This window comes from Vulpes lagopus, chromosome 3, assembly GCF_018345385.1.
Source record: "Vulpes lagopus strain Blue_001 chromosome 3, ASM1834538v1, whole genome shotgun sequence".
NCBI classification, from domain to species: Eukaryota; Metazoa; Chordata; class Mammalia; order Carnivora; family Canidae; genus Vulpes; species Vulpes lagopus.
This window is the reverse complement of record NC_054826.1, coordinates 158544595-158566974: the sequence shown is the minus strand read 5'-3', so window position 1 is coordinate 158566974 and position 22380 is coordinate 158544595. Positions and strand designations below refer to the sequence as shown.

Here is a 22380-nt window from a genome sequence, read left to right as displayed (position 1 = left end):
CTGGGCAAGCCCTATGTGCACGTCAGGGGAGAAATCAGTGCAGGGCTAAGAGTGACATCAGATGAAGACTGTGGGACCCAAACTTGAAGACCCAATAAAAATACTCAATTAAAAAAAAAAAAAAAAACTGTAAAGAAAGGTAGGTCAGTGAAAGGTGATGTCTAGCCTGGACAATGAAAGGTGAGTTATTTTAACAAGCAAAGGAAGGAACAGCACATTACAGGGTAGGATAAAGGCTGTACGAAGGCAGCCAAATTTGAAAAAGAATTAATTGTTTGGGAAAAGGGGAACAGTTAGGATTTACAGTAAATTTGGAAATGGAAGAAATTAGTTTCAAAAAGGTAACATAGAGCCAATCTATATTGTACCCCACGTGAAGTATATGGATCTTAACCTCTAAGTCTAGAGAAGACAACCAGGGCTTTTGTTACTTGAAAATAACATAATCAGCTCTCTATTTTAGAATGGGCTGCCTAGCTGGAGAAAGTAGGAAACAGATATATTTTTCAAAAGTTCCTTTCAGACACCTGATCTAGGTAAACAATTAACACTGCACCTAGAAAAGCAAGCAACAATCTTGCCCACAGTATCTAAGCAGGTGATAGAAGGAACAATTCATATGACATACTTGTCCTGAGACAAAATTCTGTGGAGGCCCCTGAAGATCAGAAACATCTAAGGTTATGAGGGGCAGTACAGTAAAACAATTCAGAGAGCTCTACGACTAGAGCACTTAGAAATGAAATCCCATAAAGAAGCTGTGGTTTATGTATACAATGGAATATTACTCAGCAATTAGAAACAACAAATACCCACCATTTGCTTCAACGTGGATGGAACTGGAGGGTATTATGCTGAGTGAAATAAGTCAATCGGAGAAGGACAAACAGTGTATGTTCTCATTCATTTGGGGAATATGAATAATAGTGAAAGGGAATATAAAGGAAGGGAAAAGAAATGTTGGGAAATATCAGGAAGGGAGACAGAACATAAAGACTCCTAACTCTGGGAAACGAACTAGGGGTGGTGGAAGGGGAGGAGGGCGGGTGTTGGAGGGGAATGGGTGACGGGCACTGAGGTGGACACTTGATGGGATGAGCACTGGGTGTTTTTCTGTATGTTGGTAAATTGAACACCAATAAAAATTAATTTAAAAAAAAAAAAAAAAGAAAGAAATGAAATCCCAGTGCAGGACTTACTAGTTGTGCAAATTCTGGCAAGTTACTGAATCAATTTATGCCTCAATTTACTCATGTGTGAGAATAATAATAATAGTATCTACTTCATGGAGTTGTTATTGAAATTAAATGAGATAGTATGCATAAAACACAGTGCCTAGCACCTAGTACACACATTCAATAAAGGTAAACTATGAATAAGATAAAACTAGTACCTAGCAAAAGCTTTCCCTTCAACACTTCCATTCATCCTGCTTATGCATATAATTCAATATTTATATTTAATTTGTAGCATAGCTGTATACATATTTCTTTTTTCCAATAGATTTTAAACACTGAAGGCAGAATAAACATATTTCTTTCTGTGCCATGTGTTTAGAAGGTAAACCCATAAGTGCTTATTGAAGATAATCAAGTTAAAAGCACTTCTGCTGCTTTATATTCACTTACATTCATATGACAACTTTCAACTAGAGGGGTGCTTACCCATGGCTTACTAACAATATATCATCCTTAACATAAGTTACAAATATTATATTAATAATAATTTCAGCATTTTTTCTAAAGAAGAAATAATGTATTGCTATCATGTGGAGAGTCAGAGAAATGTACAAGAAGTTAACAATAGGCTAAAGTTGGAAAAAAAATATATTTGCACAATCCACCTACATAATAGGGACATTGATTGATGGGACTCTTATTTCTTCCAAAAACACTGCTAAATAAATAAATAAATAAACAAACAAACATTACTAAATAACAGAGATAACCTTAAAAAGTTAACTTTTTTAATGCTCTTTAATAACACTTAAGTTTCTTTTAAAAATAGTCAGTAGAAATAACAAACAGAAGTCTAAGTGAGTAGAAGAAATTATTAAAGTTAAAATCTCATAAAATAAGTTCTGCAAGTCTACTAACCATAGAAAATTAGTTACTAATTTATCTTATGAAAACTAGTTATTTGCTAATTACCGTCGTTTTTGCCACATTTGCTCAAAAGCATCTGCAAGTTCTATGTTGGTAATTTCTTCAGAATCTTGAAATTTCAAAAAACCATTTCCGCCATGTCCTTGCAGGAGTTAAAAAGATCAAAAACATGCACTTTTTAAATGCAAACTGCACACATCCAGATATAAACATTTACTTCATTCATGGCAATATTTTAATATTATTTATTTTATACTCTAAAATGAAAAGTACTATGAAAACAAAAAAAAATTGATTTTCCATTACACCAATTAAAAATAATGAAAGACTCTGCAAAAAATAGCAGATTTCTCTACAAGTTCTATTGTTCCATTCTAAAAAAGCTCATTTATACTTTTGCACTGGCTCCATTATTATGTCAGAAGTGAGTTTCTATAGATAATTTCTCAAATACAAATACCAGGCAAACATTTGGGTGAGAAAGGGGTTACAAACACTAGCTGGTCCCATAGTATGTTAGTACTATTCATGGTGTACACCTGGAATGCTATCCTACTAGGAAGTGTTGTTCTCACATAAAAAATAAAACCTGTTTTCCTAAACAATTATACTTTTTCAAACTTAGGTGTCTACTACTATCAACCACTGTCCGAAGAGCTGACCAGAAGACTGTGACATTTAGAATGCATGGATAGAGCCCAGGCTGTCTGGATTCAAATGCTAGTTTTGCCACTTAACTGTGACTGTGTTAACTTAGGCAAATATCTTGATCTTTCTATGCCTCAGTTTCCCTAGCTGTGAAGTAAGAAATATATCAGCACCATCACTAGCATGCCTATAAAGGTCCTTCGTGTGGATTTTAAAAGGTACTTCCCATGGGGCATCGAAGTAGGAAAATCTGTCTATTTCAGTGGCCCTCTGAATATATGCAGTCCTGTGAGCTCAAAATTGGTTAGTAGTTATGTCGTTGTGGGGGAAATATGATACTTCTTCCTCCCATTAGAACAACTCTATAGCAGGGCATACACCTTACTATGTGTAAACATATCGTAGAATGCTACTCCCACTCAACCCCCTAGCCAAACACTTAGGCAGTGCATAACCCACACAACTATAAACACAGCCCCAAATATCAGTACCTAAATCTCTGGATTGGTATAAGGATGAAATGAATTCATACACACACTGATTTATAATATTGCCTGAGGCACAGTAAGCCTCATTAAATATTAGCTATTATCATTTTATTATATTCTAATTGTCAGCCCTCCTACTCTCTTACATGGGTTGGCAAATTTTCTGTAAAGGCCCAGGTAGTAAATGTTTTAGACTTACAGGCCATATGCTCTCTTGCAACTACTGGACTCTTGTCATTGTTGTATCAAGTGGCCACAGATAGTATGTAAAACAAATGAATACAACTGGCTCTTATACAACTTTATTTCTAAAACAAGCAATCTTTCCATGGGCCGTACTTTATCAAATTCTATCTTTGACTACTGGAATTTCTTCCATATCTGGAGTCCTCCTGAAAGAGTTTCCATAGATTTAGAAAAAAAGTTGTAAAACCTTTAGTTTATTATATTCGATAAAGCTAAGCTAGAAGACTGTACTTTATAATATTTACCACAAAGCTTGAAAATTTCTTATAACTTCACATAAACTAAAATGAAAATGAAAATTTTCCTAACTTAGCTCTGCTAACTTATAAATTGATCAAATTTGAAAAGCTGTAAGTAAATGCAACAAGATAAAAAAAAGAAAAGTAAACCACCAAGTAGAGGTCAGTAACCTTCCTCCTGTGTGACATCTAAAAACCATTCTGCACATGTTTTATCATCAGTTGAAACATTTTTAAATATAATTTGGTCAACATTCATATATACTGAATACACCATAAAACAGAGCACTGGTAATGAAAAGATGAAAACCCCATTATCAACAACACCTTGGATTTCAAAATCTAATGAAGGCAATAAATATCCAAACAAGAAAACAGTAAGTTGAATGCTCATACAGTAACTACAGATTTGGGACACCTCAGTGGCTTAGTTGGTTAAGCATCTACCTTCGGCTCAGGTAATGATCCCAGAGTCCCAGGATCAAGCCTCCATTGGACTCCCTGATCAGTGGGGAGTCTGCTTCTCCCTTTGCCTCTCACCCCACTCATGCTTGCTCTCGTTCTCTCTCTCCCAAATAAATAAATAAATAAGATCTTTAAAAAAAAAAAAAAAAAACTACAGATAACACGGGAGTATCAAGAGGGGAGCCTACACCAGCCAAAGAGATAAGAAGTGTCTCTGGGCAATTATAAAATATATATCAGGACACTTCTGAGGGAAAAATGTTGTGATTATTAATTACATTAGGATAACAGGTGTAAACTAGGACTGTCTCAGGCAAGTGGAGACATGCGTCACTCTAGACTTACAGAGGAAAATCACCAAAGGAAGTGACCCCTGAGCTAAGACTAACAAGATAAGGAATAATCAGGGAGGCAAAGTGAACTGAGAAGACATCAATAAACAAGGGTCATAGCTTAAGCAAACAGAGGACAGAAAACAGTCCTAGAAGTAGAGAAAGTGCAAAAACTAAAATGAAATAAATAATATCACTAAATAATAATATCTTATTATTTTATATATTATATAACTAAATAAATAATAAAACTAAAGCATATTATTAACTTTATACTAATATTCCTCAAAGTATAGACAAAAGACTATTATTTCAGCTTGTATGTGGGGAGCATATTTAAAATGCAGTTTCTTAAGCTCCATTCTGGACCAAAACTAAATCAGTAATTTTAAAGACCCGAGTATCTGCATTCAAATAATCCCTATATTCGCTAAAATTCGAGACTCCATCAACAGAAAACCCCTGTAAAGGTTTTACACAGAGGAAGGACAGATTTGCAGTTTTTAACTAATTTAGTAGAATGTTCAACAGGAGACAGAACTGAAGGCAATAAGGCTATAGCAGGGATACTAAGTAAAAGGTAAGAAGCTTTACCAGTCATAGTAAAAAAAAACCATTAAAAATAAAGATAATATACCAAGGGGCTGTATAAATGTTACCATTTCAAGTTGTCATAGAAGAAAAGAGAACTCCAAAACAAACTATTTTCAACAAAATTCATTTAAGGTGTTTAAAATTTCTTTCCATGAAGATTCCTTTTTGAGGAGAGTCACAATATATTCTATTTCTAAATACCTAAATTCTCAAATTACCTGTCATATAAATAAGAATATTGCTCCTATCATCAGAAAGAAGACGTTTTGACCGAGGAGTACTAGATGGGATCCTGCCAGTTAATACCCGTAAAAAATTCTCCACAGTTACCTGGGGAAAAAAAGAAGAAATAAGATGAAATAGAACCAGGGGATTTTCAAAATCATTCCTTCTTCTTTATGCATTACTCAGCATAAGCTGAAAATAAATCGCAAAGTGAAATATAACTCAATTAAAATATATTTATTTAAATATATACACCTCAGCGTTAACTTGCTTCCATTAAATACTAACAGCTGACAAAACTACCCTGGGGGAAAAAAAATCAGTTAATTAAATTTAAAACTTGAGATGTTATGCAAAGTATTGCCCAAAATTTAAAAATTATTGTCTTCATAGGCAATTCTTTGGAAAGATACAAAATATAGAAACTTGTAAATAAATTCAGCAACATTATAACTATTACAGTTAATCTGTACAACTACCCAGTGAATTCTAGATAAACATTGAAAGACAGGTCCATAATGAATCATAAAAATAAAACCATAAGGATAATTCCATTAATAATCCCCAAATTATGTATCTTTAATTTTTAATGTGTTTTGTTACTTAAATTTTGTTAGGGGTATTTTAAACATGTAAAAAATTCATCACACTTTAAACCAGATTTCCCAACCTGGAATTTGCGGACCTGTAGGATTCTTTGAAAGCATATTTAAAGTTGTATTACATAGATAAATTTAAAAAATAGAAAATTTATCTAGCTTTCTTATTTAACACTTCCCTAGATCACGAGTATATAAATATATATGTATATGTATGTGTTTCTGTGTAAGTGTGCATAATGTTTGGTTTATATTTTTCCCAGAAAACAGCAAAATGCTGAATGTTTTAATAGGATTTCTTTTTGGGTAATTATTTTATGATGGCTAAATCAACAAGTAGAAAGTCCAACATTCATACACATTTAATTACTGAACAAACATTTCTGAGTGCCTTCAAAGGCCTATAAGGAAATTGCTAGGTATAAAATACATAAGATATAGGCTATGTCCTCAGGGAGCATACAGGCTAGGAGGAAACAGATATGATTTTAAAATTGTTTCAAAACAGAGCAGCCCGGGTGGCTCAGTGGTTTAGCATCGCCTTCAGCCCAGGGTGTGATCCTGCAGACCCGGGATCGAGTCCCACATCAGGGTCCCTGCATGGGGCCTGCTTATTCCTCTGCCTGTGTCTGTGACACACACACACTCTCTCTCTCTCTCTCTCTCTCTCTCTCTCTCTCTGACTCTCATGAAAGAATGAATGAATAAATAAATAAATAAAATCTTTTTTTTAAAATTGTTTCAAAACAGGTCTAGGCACACAGAAAATTGTGTCTTCCTTTTGGTAGGCTTGGTAAAAGGAGAAGGACTATTGAGGAAGACTTCACCAAGGAAGACTTCAAATTTTAAACATCCTCACTACCTATTAAATTTAAAACGAATTTTCAAAGGGAAAAATAAAGTATAATGCCATTTTTCAGATTTACATTTTAAGTTTTTACTATATATGCATAAAAACACTGGAAGCATACTAAAAGTGATTACCTCTAAGTAGTGGAAATATGGGTAAGTTTTTTTGTTAATCATATTAACTTTTCCCCAATTAATATATTTACTAAAAATACAAACGAAATTTTAGGTCAAATATGAAAAATGAACAATGCATTTACTGTAAAAAAAAAAAAAAAAAGTTGATACATGAAACCTCACTAAAATACTCTAACATAAAAGCCAAGACAAAGTTGTCCTATCCAAGATACATATATGAAATGTTCATGCTGTGTTAGCCTCACTCATGTATTGTTTTCTTAATATGAACTCCAGAGACAGAATTATTATATCAAAGCTTCAGTGACAACTATATACAAAGTTTAAAGAAAAAGAATAAAACTATTTTATTCTACCACTATTTTAGAATTTAAAAGTCATGATAAATTTCAAAACTGTTGCTAAATCAAATAATATTACCTCATAACTTCTATAATCCACTTCCACATCATCTCCATACACATTTAGTTCCATATTCTTGTGACTAAACACTGTAGCTGGTTTGGGATTTCTAGGGTTGCATGCCATATCGTCTGCAAGCATCAGAACAATGTGACTTAAAAAAAAAAAAAAATCCAGTAAATATGCTACTTAAATAAAACCACAAAAGTTCAAAGCAGACACATTTTATTAATGAGGCAATTATGTTCATTCTTTTCATTAAAAATAACTTAAAATAATTATTAAGTACATATTTTAAAAGAGCTTTTTAATTGTTTTCATATCCTGATGCAGTATAAGCTTTAAAGCAAAGAAATTAGAGTAATATGGCATGAATTTATCTGCAGAACTTGAAGCTACTACCTTAATTTTTTTTCCCAACATAGGATATATTTCATCCCATACAGCAAAGGGGAGCTGAAAGAGCTCCACCATCTTCCTTAAATATTTTTTTCTCAATTTTAGGACTATCTGACATTTAAGACTTAGAGTCCACATTAAACCGTGAATTTAACTTTCAGAATCCCAAATGCTTAAGTATGAAAACATGCAAGTGCAACTGGGGCACCAGAGGAACACATCCCCAGTCCAATCACTCTTCACTGGCTCCACTCCATCTCCCTAATACCAGCCGCCATCTCTTGACTAGATACTGAAATGGTTGCTTGCCTGGCTTCTAGCTTCCACTCCTGCCCTCTTTCAGGTCATTTTCCCTATAACTACCAGACTGATCTTTCTTAAGCAAGTTATTAAACTTTCTCACTTAAAATCCTCCAAAGACACCCCATTACAAATTAGTGGAAAATGGAAACTCCTTTCATGGTCTGAAAGGCTTCCTTATTGTGGCTTCTGTGTACCTCCCTAACTAGCTCCTACCACCCACGTTCACTGTGCTCCTTCCACATCGGCCTTTCTGTTCCAGGAATATGCCACACCTTTCCCACTTTAGGAACTACTGACCAAATAAAAATCAGACTTCTCCGAAATCTTCCTGTCATTCCAGTATCAGTTAAGCTACTCCATTCTCATTACATGTTTAATTTTCTACAGGTCATTTATGAATTGGAAGATCCCCATCATCTCCTACCACCACTCCTACTGGAATATAAGCTCTCTGAGGACAGGGGCTTTCTCTATCCTGTTCACCACTGCATCACTCACACTTGGGCTTAGTAAAAGAGGCTGGCATATAGTAAGTATTCAATAACTATATGTTGAGTGAATGAAATGTTCTCATTTCTGCATATATTTTCTTCGAGAGAAAATTATAAAATTCATCTTAAATATGTCTCATCTTGATCTTACCATTAAAAGCAATTGAACATGAATCAGGCAATTCTTCATTCTACCATATACTTGAGCTTCCCAAACATAAGGGAAAAACTAATGTGGTATACATAATTAGTTTGGCAGGAGATTGCAAGAAGAAAGTGTTCTGCTACATATGTTCCAAATACATTAAAGTTCAAAACTGAAACATTGTGATTTTTCTTGAAAATTGGCTAGATTTCTATTTGAAAGGGTTCCAACCCTGCCAAATTCAAAGATCAGATCTTCAGCTGTTACTGATTCATGCTCACAGAATGGTGAAAGTTATTCCTCTTAAAATGGAAAAAATATCTTTCCTTTTTTTATAACTTAAGATGACAAACTTACATTAAGTTATTATCAATCATCTTTTTTGTTACAATCACTATTAAACAAGACTGAACTGACCTCCAAATCTCAATGGAAGAGTATTCTTTAGGTCATTTATTTGACATATAGTTAATTTTACTCTATGAAATCAAATGATCATTAAATATCTATACAATGTCAATGTCATAAAGAAGTAGTAATTTAGGCAGCCCTGGTGGCGCAGCAGTTTAGTGCCGCCTGCAGCCCTGGGGTGTGATCCTGGGGACCTGGGATCGAGTCCCGCATTGGGCTCCCTGCATGGAGTCTGCTTGTGTCTCTACCTCTCTCTGTGTGTGTCTCTCATGAAGAAATAAATACAATCTTAAAAAAAATAAAGCAAATATTTTTTTAAAAAGTAGTAATTTCAGCTTAAAATTATAAATTCAGGGGTGCCTGTGTGACTCAGTCTAAGTTTTGGCTCAGGTCATGATTTCAGTGTTGGGGAATTAAGCCCCATCTTGGGCTCTGTGCTCAGTGGGGAGTCTGCTTGTGATTTTCTCCCCACTCCCTCTCCTTCTGCCCCTCCTGGTGCTCTCTAAAATAAATAAATAAATCTTTTTAAAAAAATAATAAATTCAACCAACATTTTTCCTACAGGTAATTTTAGCCTCAATATAAGTACAATAATCCTCATTTAACATATACCATTTTTAAAAAACCATTTTACTTGTAGATAATAAGTTTAAAAAATAGGACTGGAAACAGACTGGATTTCAAAGTTTATAAATCCAACCACATATTCTCATTCATTATTTCTAAAACTTAAAAAATGTTCAGTACTCCTTCCTGGAGGAATAAATATTTCTCTTGGTCCAGGTATTAAATTATTTGTATGATATTTACATATATAAATGAAAGTTAACACCTTAGGCTTATAGTTCTTATAAAACTATAAATAAGTAAAAATTATAAATCACATTTAAAAAATTATCAAACTAATAATATTCTAAAAACATTAACTCCATTTGAAGGAGGATGTCATTTTGCTAACAGTGACTGCTATTATATTTAACAGGAGAAAGAGATTACATCAGGCCTGGTTCTACACTTCAATTTTTTCCCTATATTTTGATATCTACACTACAATATAACTCAGTAATACAGAAAATCTTCACAAAAGTTATGCTGTACAAAATGCAATTCATGATTCTTGTTATGTTACTTGACTGTTCAGGGATCAGCTTTTTTTTTTTTAAGATTTTATTTACTCATGAGAGACACACAGAGAGACAGAGAGACAGAGAGAGGCAGAGACATAGGCTGAGGGAGAAGCAGGCTCCATGCAGGGAGCCCGAAGTGGGACTTGATTCCAGGACTCTAGGATCATGCCCTAAGCCGAAGGCAGGTGCTAAACCACTGAGTTACCCAGGGATCCCCAGGGATCAGATTTTATATTTAACGAAGACTTTGCCAATAAACATTCTTCAAACATCAGTTACCATGAGATCTAACTGGTTGACTCCTTAAAGTATCTTTTTTACTCGAAATCCCAGTTAGCATCCCAGTTTTTTTTTCCTTTTTAAGATTTTATTTATTTATTTGACAGAGAGAGAGAGAGAGAGAATGAGCAGGAGGGTAGTGGCAGAAAGAAGCAGACTCCCTGCTGAGCAGAGAGCCCAATGCGGGGCTTGATCCCAGGACCCTGAGATCATGGCCTGAGCTGAAGGCAGACACTTAACTGACTGAGTCACCAGGTGGCCCCAGCAGTTATTTAAGTCTTCACTGAGTGGGTATCAAATCAATCACTGCTGGAATTAAAACCAAGGAAAATAAATCTACACTAAAGGCATACTACTACATTCCTATAAATAATGACAGCAACTTGCTTTGTATCTTATTAAAATTAAGAGAAAAATCCCTCAAATACATCCAATTGATATAAGAATATGATATTCTTACAGTCTGGCAATTCTATACTACCATGTGTGATGACTCAAATCTCACACTCTATTCAAGGGCCTGCAAAACCTACATCACACAACAAAGCATATGGCAATATGGCATTCTCTTAACACAAAACCAAAAGAAAAAGTGAACACTGAAACTGTACAGAGTTCAAACTGAGTTTGAATCCAAACAATATATTGGTTGTTTACATAATAGTTTCCACTGTTTATTAATTTTACTTTATTTTATGTGCATGTGCATAAGAGAGAAGGGGGGAGGGGCAGAGAGATTATTTTAAGCAGGTTCCATCCAGTACAAAGCCCAATGAGGGGGATTTGATCTCACCACCCTGAAATCATGACCTGAGCCAAAAACAAGCATTTGATACTTAACCGACTGAGCCATCCAGGCCCCCCTCCATGTATTTTAAATCAAGCATTCCTGTTAAAAAAAATATGAGTACATATCTATATATATCTACTAATTTGTATGTCATATGTATTTGCTACTTTAAATATAACAAGTATTAGTGGAGCATAATTTCTTTCCTTTTATAGATTAAAAAACTACTAATATTTTCTTCCCTTACCACTCTTTGGTATATGATTTAAAAAGAATATCTTGATCATGCTTACATAGATTTTAAGGACAACTAAAATAAAAATGAAATTTTTAACCTTGTCAAAAAAAGAAGGCATGAAACAATTTGAGAAATGGGGGGGGGGGGGGTCTAAAATAAGTACATTCCATTGTGTTTGACAAACATTAAAGGAACAGGTAAACCCTGCAACCAGGCTGCTGGGCCATTCTTCTACTCACTTCCCTAATGTTCTTCCTTGACCCCCAATCAGGAACTAGGAACCAATGGGTTAAAGAAAAAAAAACATTTTAAATAGATGAGTGATTTTTCACTGTCCTACACCATTAGAGTGTGACATTTCAAAAAGCCTAACTCTTCATTTATTAATAGGCTGGTATTACCTTAATAAAAATTTTTCACTGAATTAATTTAAATAAATTACTGTGTTGGTAAGAGTGTTTTTTTTTTTTTAAATGTTCACCTAAATTCGCTATACATCCTATAGCCATGTTACTAATCAGATAATTCGGCCTGAGAGCATCTTTAGCTCCCAGAGTTAGGATCACCAGGCTTATCTTCAGCAATTTCAACATCCAATGTAAAACAGTAGCTGAAATTAAGGCAGCAGGAAATCTGAGAATCACAGGGATCTTTGATGCTCTCTTAAATCTCTGCCTTTCTGCTCCTAGGTGTTGTTTTGTTTTTTCTTTAGTCTTCATTTTTTTGTTTTGTTTTGTTTTGTTTTTTTACCCCTGACATAAATTATGCTGGATACTCCGTAGATCACTGCTTCTGTAGCAATGCAGTGATTGTTGGGCCAAGTAAATTCAACAAACTTTGTTGTATAATCATTAGCTCAATGCCAGAATAATTTACTTTTAGGTTTTTCTCCTCCTTTTCGGTCTTGAGGAATCTCCAAGTTAATAAATCTCATCATCAATGCACTATGAAACTAATCATAACAAATCTGTTAGCCACAGGTGCTAGAACATTAGAATTAGTTTCAGTTTGCCAAATGTCAAACAACTGGCATTACTAGACTACAGAATGCCATATAGAATGCCAAGTATTTTATAATTATATTATTAGAAATAAAACTCAAAAACTGCATTGCAGAGATGGGAAATCATTAGTAGCAGACATGTCACATGAAGGTAGAGCTAGTTAGTTGTGGGCTCATATATTGAAAGTCAGGTGTGGTTTAGTATAATAATAGAACATTTACTGAGCACTTGGTATATCTCAAGCACTGCAATAATAAGATAAGCACATTATAAGAATGATCTCACAGATAATTTCCAAGATATGTATTATTAACATCATCCCTACTTTACAGGTTATGAAACTGAGGCACATAGAAGTTAAGTAACACGTTCCAGGTCACAGAACTATTAAATAATAGAGTTTGGATTCCAAGCAAGTTTGTTTGACATGATCATTTATTTGCTCTTAATCCTATATTACCATTATATGAACTAGGATTTGGAAGGATATAATGATATGCTTTGTTTTTTGCTGATAATTTAATCAACTCAAGATGATTAAGGTAAATGCCTGAACTCATTATTGTTGTTCAATATTTATAGCACATAACTGACATAAAATAGGCCCTTGAAATTCTAAATGGAACCTTCCAGAGACTTTAGCAAACTTTCTTAAAAAAAAAAAAAAAAGATTTTATTTATGCATGAGAGACAGAGAGAGAGAGAGAGAGAGGCAGAGACACAGGCAGAGGGAGAAGCAGGCTCTATGCAGGGAGCCCAACGTGGGACTCGATCCTGGGTCCTGGGCTGAAGGCGGCGCTAAACTGCTGAGCTGGGGCTGCCCTTTAGCAAACTTTCAAATTAAAGAATAGCACTAGAGCACACCTTCTCCTTTGAATGCAGTAAGGTATAACTTAAAATTTTAAGTGCCCACTTAAAATTAAAAATTGGAGAACAGAACTTCAAAGATATATAGAGGTTAATGTTCTGCACAGTTTCCAATCAATTCTCCAAAGCCTGACTCTTTTCTACAGAAAGGCAATGGGATTACATTCTGCTGCTGGCCCTTCCCTCACCAGGTCCCTTCGGCCACCATGCCTGACATTTCACTCTCAACCATCTGCACCTGCACCTGTGGCCTATACCTAAGTCTTCACTGCTGCATCTCTGCTTCCAAAAACTCCCCAATATTAACCATTCTTCCTGTAACAGGGGAGGGGGCAAGCCCCAGAGATGCCTAACCCATGCCCTTTCCCTTTCCTGTAGGTGTGTGGCTTTTTTGTTCTTTTTTTTAAATCTTTCTTCCCGTTTTCTATTGCTCAGCTTCCCACTAACCAGTTTACTGATTTACTCAAGCACACCAGCCTCAAGGCTTGGAATTCAAATCTGTATATTATATTACCCAAATTAATAGTTACTGTATTTCTCAACCATTATAGATGGGTCACAGAAATAGTCAAAAGTCAAATAAAGAATGTTGCATTAACAAAGGCCATTGATCAAGCATAATTTGTCAAAATACATACAATAAAAATTTTTAAATCTTGATATGCCACACACAGTCCATCATAATGGGAATTAATACGTTCAATCTTTCACATATCCTCATGTTTCACAGAAATTTTACTTTTGTTATTTTTCTAGTAATGATTTGTACTTACTTTTATTCAGGTCTCCCCAGTTCAATCACTTTACATCAAGTATCTTGGAATCTTGCTTAGCACCAATAGATTTTAACAGTCTACATGTAAAAATTTTAGAATGCTAGAAGCACTCTCCTAGTACTTGACCACCCTGAACTGCATATTTTGACTGAAAAATACCGGCAAACTTCCATAATATGTCTTCTCTAGTACATGCCTATTCTCAAATAACAAGAAAACCAAAAGGTCCTCTTAACTTTCTCGGGGCATTAAGCAAAAGTTTAGATATTCTTTTCATCAAGAGGACTAGAATGGCGGGCAGCGCGGGTGGCTCAGCGGTTTAGCGCCGCCTTCAGCCCAGGGCCGAATATTTTATTTAAAAAAAATATATATATATTTTTTTTTTTAAAAAAGAGGACTTGAATGGCTATGTGTCTTCTGAGGTATCAGTTTCATCATTTTCTTTTTCTTTTTTTTAAGTATGTTATTTATTTATTCATGACAGACATAGAGAGAGGGTGGGGGGCAGAGACACAGGCAGAGGGAGAAGCAGGCTCCATGCAGGGAGCCCAATGCGGGACTTGTCTCCAGGATCATGCCCTGGACCAAAGGCAGGCGCCAAACTGCTGAGCCACCCAGGGATCCCCAGTTTCATCATTTTCTTAAAAAAATCTATTTGGCAAAGGATAAACTAGAGAGACCAAACACTAGTGAAGAGTATTTTGCCACACTTTGCTCTTCAATTTGATCACAGGAATCAACTAGGACAAAAACTAAAGAAAAATATAAAATGGAGACTATCACATATAAAAAGAGTAATTAACCAGAAGATAATAAAAATCTCAATCAAATGTAATTCAACATTTGTTTTTTAAAAGTAGTAAAATGGTGTTCATTGAGGTGAATTTGATTTAACCATTCCATATTTAATTGTGCAAGTACCCACTACAATATTTTATTCAAATTATCAAATATAGATTTACACTTTTTTTTTATTCATGAGACACACAGAGAGGCAGACATAGACAGAGGGAGGGGCAGGCTCCCTGTGGGGAGCCTGATGTGGAACTTGATCCCAGGACCGTGGGATCACAACCTGAGCCAAAGGCAGACGGTCAACCACTGAGTCACCCAGGCGTCTCTAGATTCACATTTCAATAAGATTATCAAAAAATAAGATTAGAAGTTATAGAAAAATGGAAACAGAGTAAGATTACAGAATGAACTACAGTACTTCATTTCTTGAGAATAAAAGAGAAAACTGATCCCAAAAACAAATTTCAACACAGAATTTTAGTAGACAAGCATATTAAAAATAAAAGGGGGAAGGTAGAGTTCTGAGTATGGAACTTCTAAAATTTCTTCCAGTTCTAACACAGAAGTAATGATTACTAGTATGTAAAATGTAGCCACAATATGCTAGAGGTAATGGGGTAGAGACAGGACAGTGGAAACAAGTATGTGCTGAGTTTACTGTGTCACAGGCACTGTACTGCAGTCCTGTCAGATTCTGCATTCTCACTAAACCACAACAATCCTGAAGATTATTATTGTCTTCATTCTAAAGATAAGAAAATTCAGTGAGGTGAAACCACTTGTCCAAAGTTTCAAGGCTGGTAAGCAGAGGAGTTGAGATTTTTTACTTCCAAGCCTACAATTTTCCATCCATTACTGCATTCTTTGGCACAATGGGATACACTGGCTTTTACTCCACTCCCAAGTAATAAGCAGAACCAAACAACAACAACAAACCTTTAGTAATTTCTATACTCACATCAACAAATATTAAAGGGACATCACTTTTCCTCCTAAGAGCCTCACCTTAGTATTTCTATTTTTCATGGCTCAATGAAATTTATGCTTTAAACTTCATTACCAACATTTTAAAATTTTTTAATAAATCATTTAATTACAGAGTTATAGATTTAAGTCTGTTCTCACCTTTAAAAAAAAAAACTAGAAGAAACATTCCCCAAAACCTTTTTAAAAATTACAATAAAATCCAACTAAAATACCTGGGGACTGGGATGTTCTGATTTCAACTCTTTTTCAAAACCCAATACCAGCCCAGTACCCCTATCAACCCTTGTACTACCTCCACCCTACAAATGACATCTCATACACCCTGCTCTGAGGTGTATTGCTGCTACCTTAGTACCCACTGTATGATTAAGCTACAATCTTCAGTAAGTACAATCTTTTCCATCATCACATATTTATGAAATTCCTAAAAGACAGTAAAGATTACTGTCAAGCATGGCATGACTTTTACGGGGGCAAGAAAACGATGGAAACTCATTAGCACTCCAAGAAGCCACAGAAGAGCAGTTACCCTGACCACAGAAGTGTTGAAGTGAAATCCACAAAGCATTTTCCAGTTCTGACCTAGATGGGGTAAGCCTCCGTGCACTTCTTTCCACTGCTCAATATCACTGAATTGAAGATTTCCTGCTTCTCGTTAGGAGGCCCTTTTCATTTTCCATTACTCCCAACTTTATACTCACACACTGAGAACTTCAAGTGGAGGATGTTGAAGTTTCTTTACATTATTTCTGTATTCAATTTTTAAAATAAGTTCATGACCTAAATGAGTATTTTAAACTAAATTAACATAGCTTGAATGAACTGCTCAACTTCCATGGCTTGAATGAACTGCTCAACTCCCATGGAGGTCAATCATACAAGAATATATTTCTTATTATACCCAATCCAACTAATAAGACCTTAAACAAAGTTTACCGAGAAACTTGAGCAGCATGGCCGTACCACAATATAAGAATATATGAAGCAATGTATGACACTGCTCTTACGGAAAAGGAAGGCATCCAAGTTCTTGAGCAGCCTTTTGATGAGCTATCACCATTTAACTAGATTACTGATAACACGTTAAGTCTTGCAAAAATCAAGTTTTGTGAAGAACCTGGTTGTTGTGCTGCCGTTCACTGTGTTGCAGGCCATGGGAGAGGGCCAGTGCTTGCGTGCTTAAGAATGAACCAGAAAGATCCAGCAGATTGTAGACAAAAGCAGCCATGGAGCTTTCAACATCAAGCGTTTATATTTAGAGAAGTATCACTACAGAATGTGTCTATACTGCAAAAGATGTCAATGGCTAATAAAACTGGGGTGCCTGACACTACTGTCTTGGAAGTGGAACTTTAGACAGGACCTAATTTGTTGTGCATAATAGCCAAGAAGCTAATAAAACTTTTACGGAAATACTGAAAAGCAGTTTTACCATGTTATATGCTTCACCACACCTCTATGCTTGGGTGATGGCCAAGCTTTCTGGACACTTAGCAATTCAGTAGTTAAAATTTGCTTATCATTTGACCAGCTGACCTTTCCTGAAATCATGTGGTACTGAGCTTTAAGTCTTTAAATCTATCCCCATGCCAGAATCTTATCAATACATAAAAAATATAGACAGATTAGGTACCAAAATATCCAACATAACACTCATATATTATCTTTAGTATTATATAGAATTAAAATCCAGGAACTATGAACATGCAAAAGATTAGATGGTTCATTCCTTTAGTCATTTCAAACACTGGAATCAAAGACTATACAGTTATTTGTTTGCTCGCTTTATGTTTACATCGCCCACATTCATACTAGTATATATCAGATCTATGTTATCATTGATTTTTTTTGTTAGATTTTTGTTATCAAGATGTATAGTGGTTATTTAATGCCTTTTTATAGATCTCATTTTGTGCTGTCATAGAAAATGTCTCTATCTTGAAAATCTACATTGCAAAGAAGCACATCTTTAATGTCTTCAGGCAAAAAAAAAAGCCTTATGGTTAATTTAACGGTTGCACCTTTGGGTATAACTTAACAAAGAAAACCTAAAAAAGAATAAGAGAAGGCTATTCAATATTTCTAGTATGATACTATCTTTGTCTTATGCAGAGTATGTGTAGAACATGTTCTTTAATTTAGTAAATTTTTTTTTTTAAGATTTATTTATTTATTCATTCAGAGAGAGAGAGAGAGAGAGACAGGCAGAGACACAGGCAGAGGGAGAAGCAGGCTCCATGCAGGGAGCCCACGTGGGACTTGATCCTGGGTCTCCAGGATCACGCCCTGGGCTGCAGGCGGCGCTAAACCACTGCGCCACGGGGGCTGCCCTAGTAAATATTTTTTAAAGGTAAAGATGCTTTATTATTGTTGCTACAACAATCCTTGTTTGTAAAATTATTATTTTTCCATACCTATTGGAAGCTGTTTACCTACTATATTTTTGTTGAAGTATGCCTTTTTCCTTCTCTTCCCAATTTCCCTTGCAAAAAAAAAGAAGTGGGTTTCTGCCAGTGAACTGAGCAGACATTTAATTTTTATACACCTTTTGAGCTGCGTAATGCAGTATTTAGATGCTTGATAATTTATTATATAACTGATCAAACAGCAATGTGTATTAATGTTAGTTCAACCATATATTTATATGGTCTTGTAATGGGTAGTTACAATTCCATGGGAGAAATAATTTATCAGGATTCACCAGCTTATAAAAATGTATTGTGAGAGCTAAACATCCAAATAAATAATGAAACGCAAAAAAAAGACAACACCTAAACTACTTTCCTAAATAAGAACAATGTACTAAACAAAATCTTTATTAGTATATGAAAGCTAACATTTGAATATTTATTTTATTAAATATAACAATATAAACAGAATTTGGTGAAATGTAGGAAATTAAGTTAGATTTTATATGGTCCGGATAAAACCTAAAATATAGTTGTTAGAACAAACTCCCTATTAAAGTCTTACTTGATTTCCTTTGCTTCTAATATGGTGGAGAAAAACTGACATTTTAGGTAAATTAAGTTCTGATTAATAAGAGTTTTACTTTCTAAAATAACACAACACATCTGAATTTCAAGATTGGAAGGAAGCCTTGGGCATGGATATGATGTTAAATAAAAGTTAAGGGGAGGGCATAAGGATTTAATGTCAGGATATCTTTTACTGAATTAAGTAACCTCCCACTTATGTTCAGGTCAAATTCTTGGAAATCATTAATATAAAAGTCTGTGAGGTATCTTTTCCCCAAAGAAATCAAATTATGTCCACAAATGTTAATTTCACTTACCCTTTCAACACCTCAGAAAGAGTCAGATATAACATGACAGAGAATTACATTGTTTTTATCAATTCTCCTTCAGAATCCTCAGAACTCTCTTAGAAATACTTATTATTACCATCACTTTCCATGGTGAAATGTCAAGTTGAGTCTGACTTATTTTGAGGTCACTCTCATTGCCACCACCCACTTATGTTTTTCCTCAAAGGCTACAGTTTATTCTTCTGCCCTTTTATCTTCCCTGTATCCTCACTTCAGCTTAAATTATACAAATTGGCAAGTGTATTTTAAATACCACAGGCTCTCAACATATATTTATCGGTTGAGAAAGGGTAAGAGGAGAAAAGAAGTAAATGAAATTAGTGTATACTCCACCCCACCCTCCCTCCAGTTGTCTTTCTTCCTATTTCTCAGACCAACTTCAGTCATATGACCTCAAATGCATCAGGCATTTTATTGATTCCCTCAACTTTTCAATATATTTTAGAAAGAATCAGTGTAATAAATGGAAGAGTCAGCGCAGATACTAAAAACCCCCAATTTAATTTTATTCCCTCTCTTCCAGCTTTTACATTTTCCTTCGTTTGGCATCTTCCCCTAATCCCTACAAATTCCTTCTGTCTCAAAAATAAAAAATCTGTTTCAGTTCTGAGTGCCCTCAGTCTATGCTCCCTTTCTCCTTCATTCTCAGTCAACATCCTTCAGTCACTTTTTCTACTTCTTTGCTTCCCATTAAGTCTTCAAACTATTATAATCATATTTTCTATTCCTCTAATTCATAACAAATTGAGTGCACCTCTTATATGGCATTTCTATATTTAACACTGTGCACTATTCCTTTGTTAAAACTTTTCTTGGGTTCCATGATTCCTCACATTTCCAGTATTCCAAACACTCCTGTCTGTCACACACACACTAGGATCCAATGATAGGATCCATTAAACATTCAAGATGACCATTATTGGCATCAAATTCAGTTAGGAGGATACAGAACAGGAAACAATGTTTGCCAGTAAAACAGGTAGGCTTAAATGACCCATGGATGGCCCCAAAAGATGCCTATGTCCTAATCCCCAGAAACTGTGAATATGTACTGCCTTTAAAGATAAAAGGGACTTTGCAGATGTGATTAAGTTAGGGATCTTAAGATGGGGAGGTTATCCTGAATGACCTGGGTTAATATATTGTAATCACTAGGGTGGAGAGAGAAGCAAGAGCATCAGAGTCACAGAAGGTAATGTGACAGCAGAAACAGAGGAAGAAGGAAATATGACAATAGAAGAAGAGGTACTGAAGATGCTGATGACTTTCAAAATGGAGAACAGGGCCATGAGCCAAGGAAAGCAGGCAGCCTCTAGAAGCTGGAAAAAAACAAGGAAACAGATTTTTCCCCAGAGTTTTCAGGAGGAACACAGATCTGATGACACATTTTGGACTTCTAACATCCAAAACTAGTGTGCATTATTTTAAGCCACTAAATTTGTGGGAATTTGTTACAGCAGCAAAAATATAAAAAGTGTTAGACATTCCACTTCCGCGGGAGTACCCTCACAACAGTCTCTAGCAATATACACAGTTGCCCAAGACTTTCTCTTTCCAGTCTAAGAAGCTGTAGCTGATAGCATGGCATAAGTGTATACGTGTATGTGCTCCTCCCAAGCGATTCTCTTCAGTGCTTCAGAGACCTCAAGGATGAGGTAATGAAACTTATATGGGTAGGCAGAAACCTCGTGTCCGACTAGAGTCAATAACTTATGCAATAATTCCAGAGACATACTTTTTCAGGATCCCTCCAAGGAACAAACTCAATTATGAGAATCCTCCCACTCAGAAAAGTCCAAAGTTATGGCTTTCTCCTCAAGTACTTATTATCTACTTGTCCTGGTCCACTTGCGGTTATCAAATCAGTAAGGGAACAATTTTACCTAAGTAATATTGCCCACCACCTTTATCAGATATCCAAAAGAAGAGAGTTACAAAGCAAATAAAAGCCCATTTTTTTTTTCAGAAGAAAAGAACTTTGTCATCCCTTAATTCACACCCTAAAATGTACTTTAGTTAGATTCACTTACTGGGAAGGAATCACTAAAGCTAGTTCAAAGAAGGAAGACAAATTATAGCACGGCACACAGTACAAGGAAATTTCAAGAATAAAGACTTACAGAGACCAGAAAGCAGTTTGATATATTAACAATAAAAACCTGTGAAATGTTATGGATGCCTGTGTTTTGCCACTAATGTGATTCGGGTCTTCTGCAAACATCTGCTTCTTTATCCTTTTTTTTTTTTTTTTACTAAGAGGCATGTTACTCCTGGTCTATACAGGTAACTCATAACTCAAAATGGCTCAACTTACAAACCTGTACCTTTTTATGACCTTTTTTGTGGTAATTAAGACTGTCACAGTAAAACTAGTATTTAGGATCATTAAATTAATGCCAAGTCAGTTTATGCTAAGCCAATGCAATTATCAGAAAAAACGATAGGCTGATTCATGAAATTGTGGAATGATCCAAGGGAAAAGGGAGCTGGGAATTACTCCCAACCAGATTGATGAGCCAACAAAAATCACCCATATAGGTCTCCTCTCCCCATCTTACAGAAAGGGCACTACAGCTGAACTATTTAATCCAAGATGAACAAACTAGTAGAGACTTTTACAGGCCCCTTCCAGGTTTACTGAAGGCCTGATGATATAGTAGGAAAGAAAACATGTAGGCAAAATTTCAGGTACAGCAAGAAATTGCCTTATAGGATAGCAAGCAGAACTTCTGAATGACAATGTAGCCCTTCCACTGATGACTTATTCTAGATCCCTCTGATCTGGCTGGTTTCTCAAGTTTTTCAGGCTGCATGAACTACCAAATTCAGGATCATCATGGTAACAAACAAGTAGAGGAGAACTGCAGCCACTTACTCATATTCTTATATATACTTTGCATTGTTTCTTTGTTGGTTTGGTGGGAATCTGAAGCAAAAGCAACAAAAGTCATCATTCCTCCCCATTTCTAAAGTTAGATTAGACTTTGTGGTCTGGCCTGACTCCAGAATGTGTACCTTTTTTTTTTTTTCATGCTACGCATTACATCTCCAGAACTTACTAATTTTATAACTGGAAGTTTGTATCTTTTTGTTTGTTTGCTTTAAGTAGG

The 22380-nt window shown here is 35.2% G+C and overlaps 1 protein-coding gene across 1 annotated transcript in view; it reads right to left on the bottom strand.

Annotated features, from left to right (window-relative positions):
- Positions 1 to 22380, bottom strand: part of PIGK (phosphatidylinositol glycan anchor biosynthesis class K) — a 114685-nt gene that overhangs the window by 68396 nt on the left and 23909 nt on the right. Inside the window, exons 4-6 of the mRNA XM_041749203.1 lie at positions 7349 to 7484; positions 5336 to 5447; positions 2151 to 2247 (exon numbers count right to left, since the gene is read on the bottom strand). Of these exons, the coding sequence (XP_041605137.1) occupies positions 2151 to 2247; positions 5336 to 5447; positions 7349 to 7484 (345 nt within the window). The remainder of the gene's footprint in view (positions 1 to 2150; positions 2248 to 5335; positions 5448 to 7348; positions 7485 to 22380) is intronic.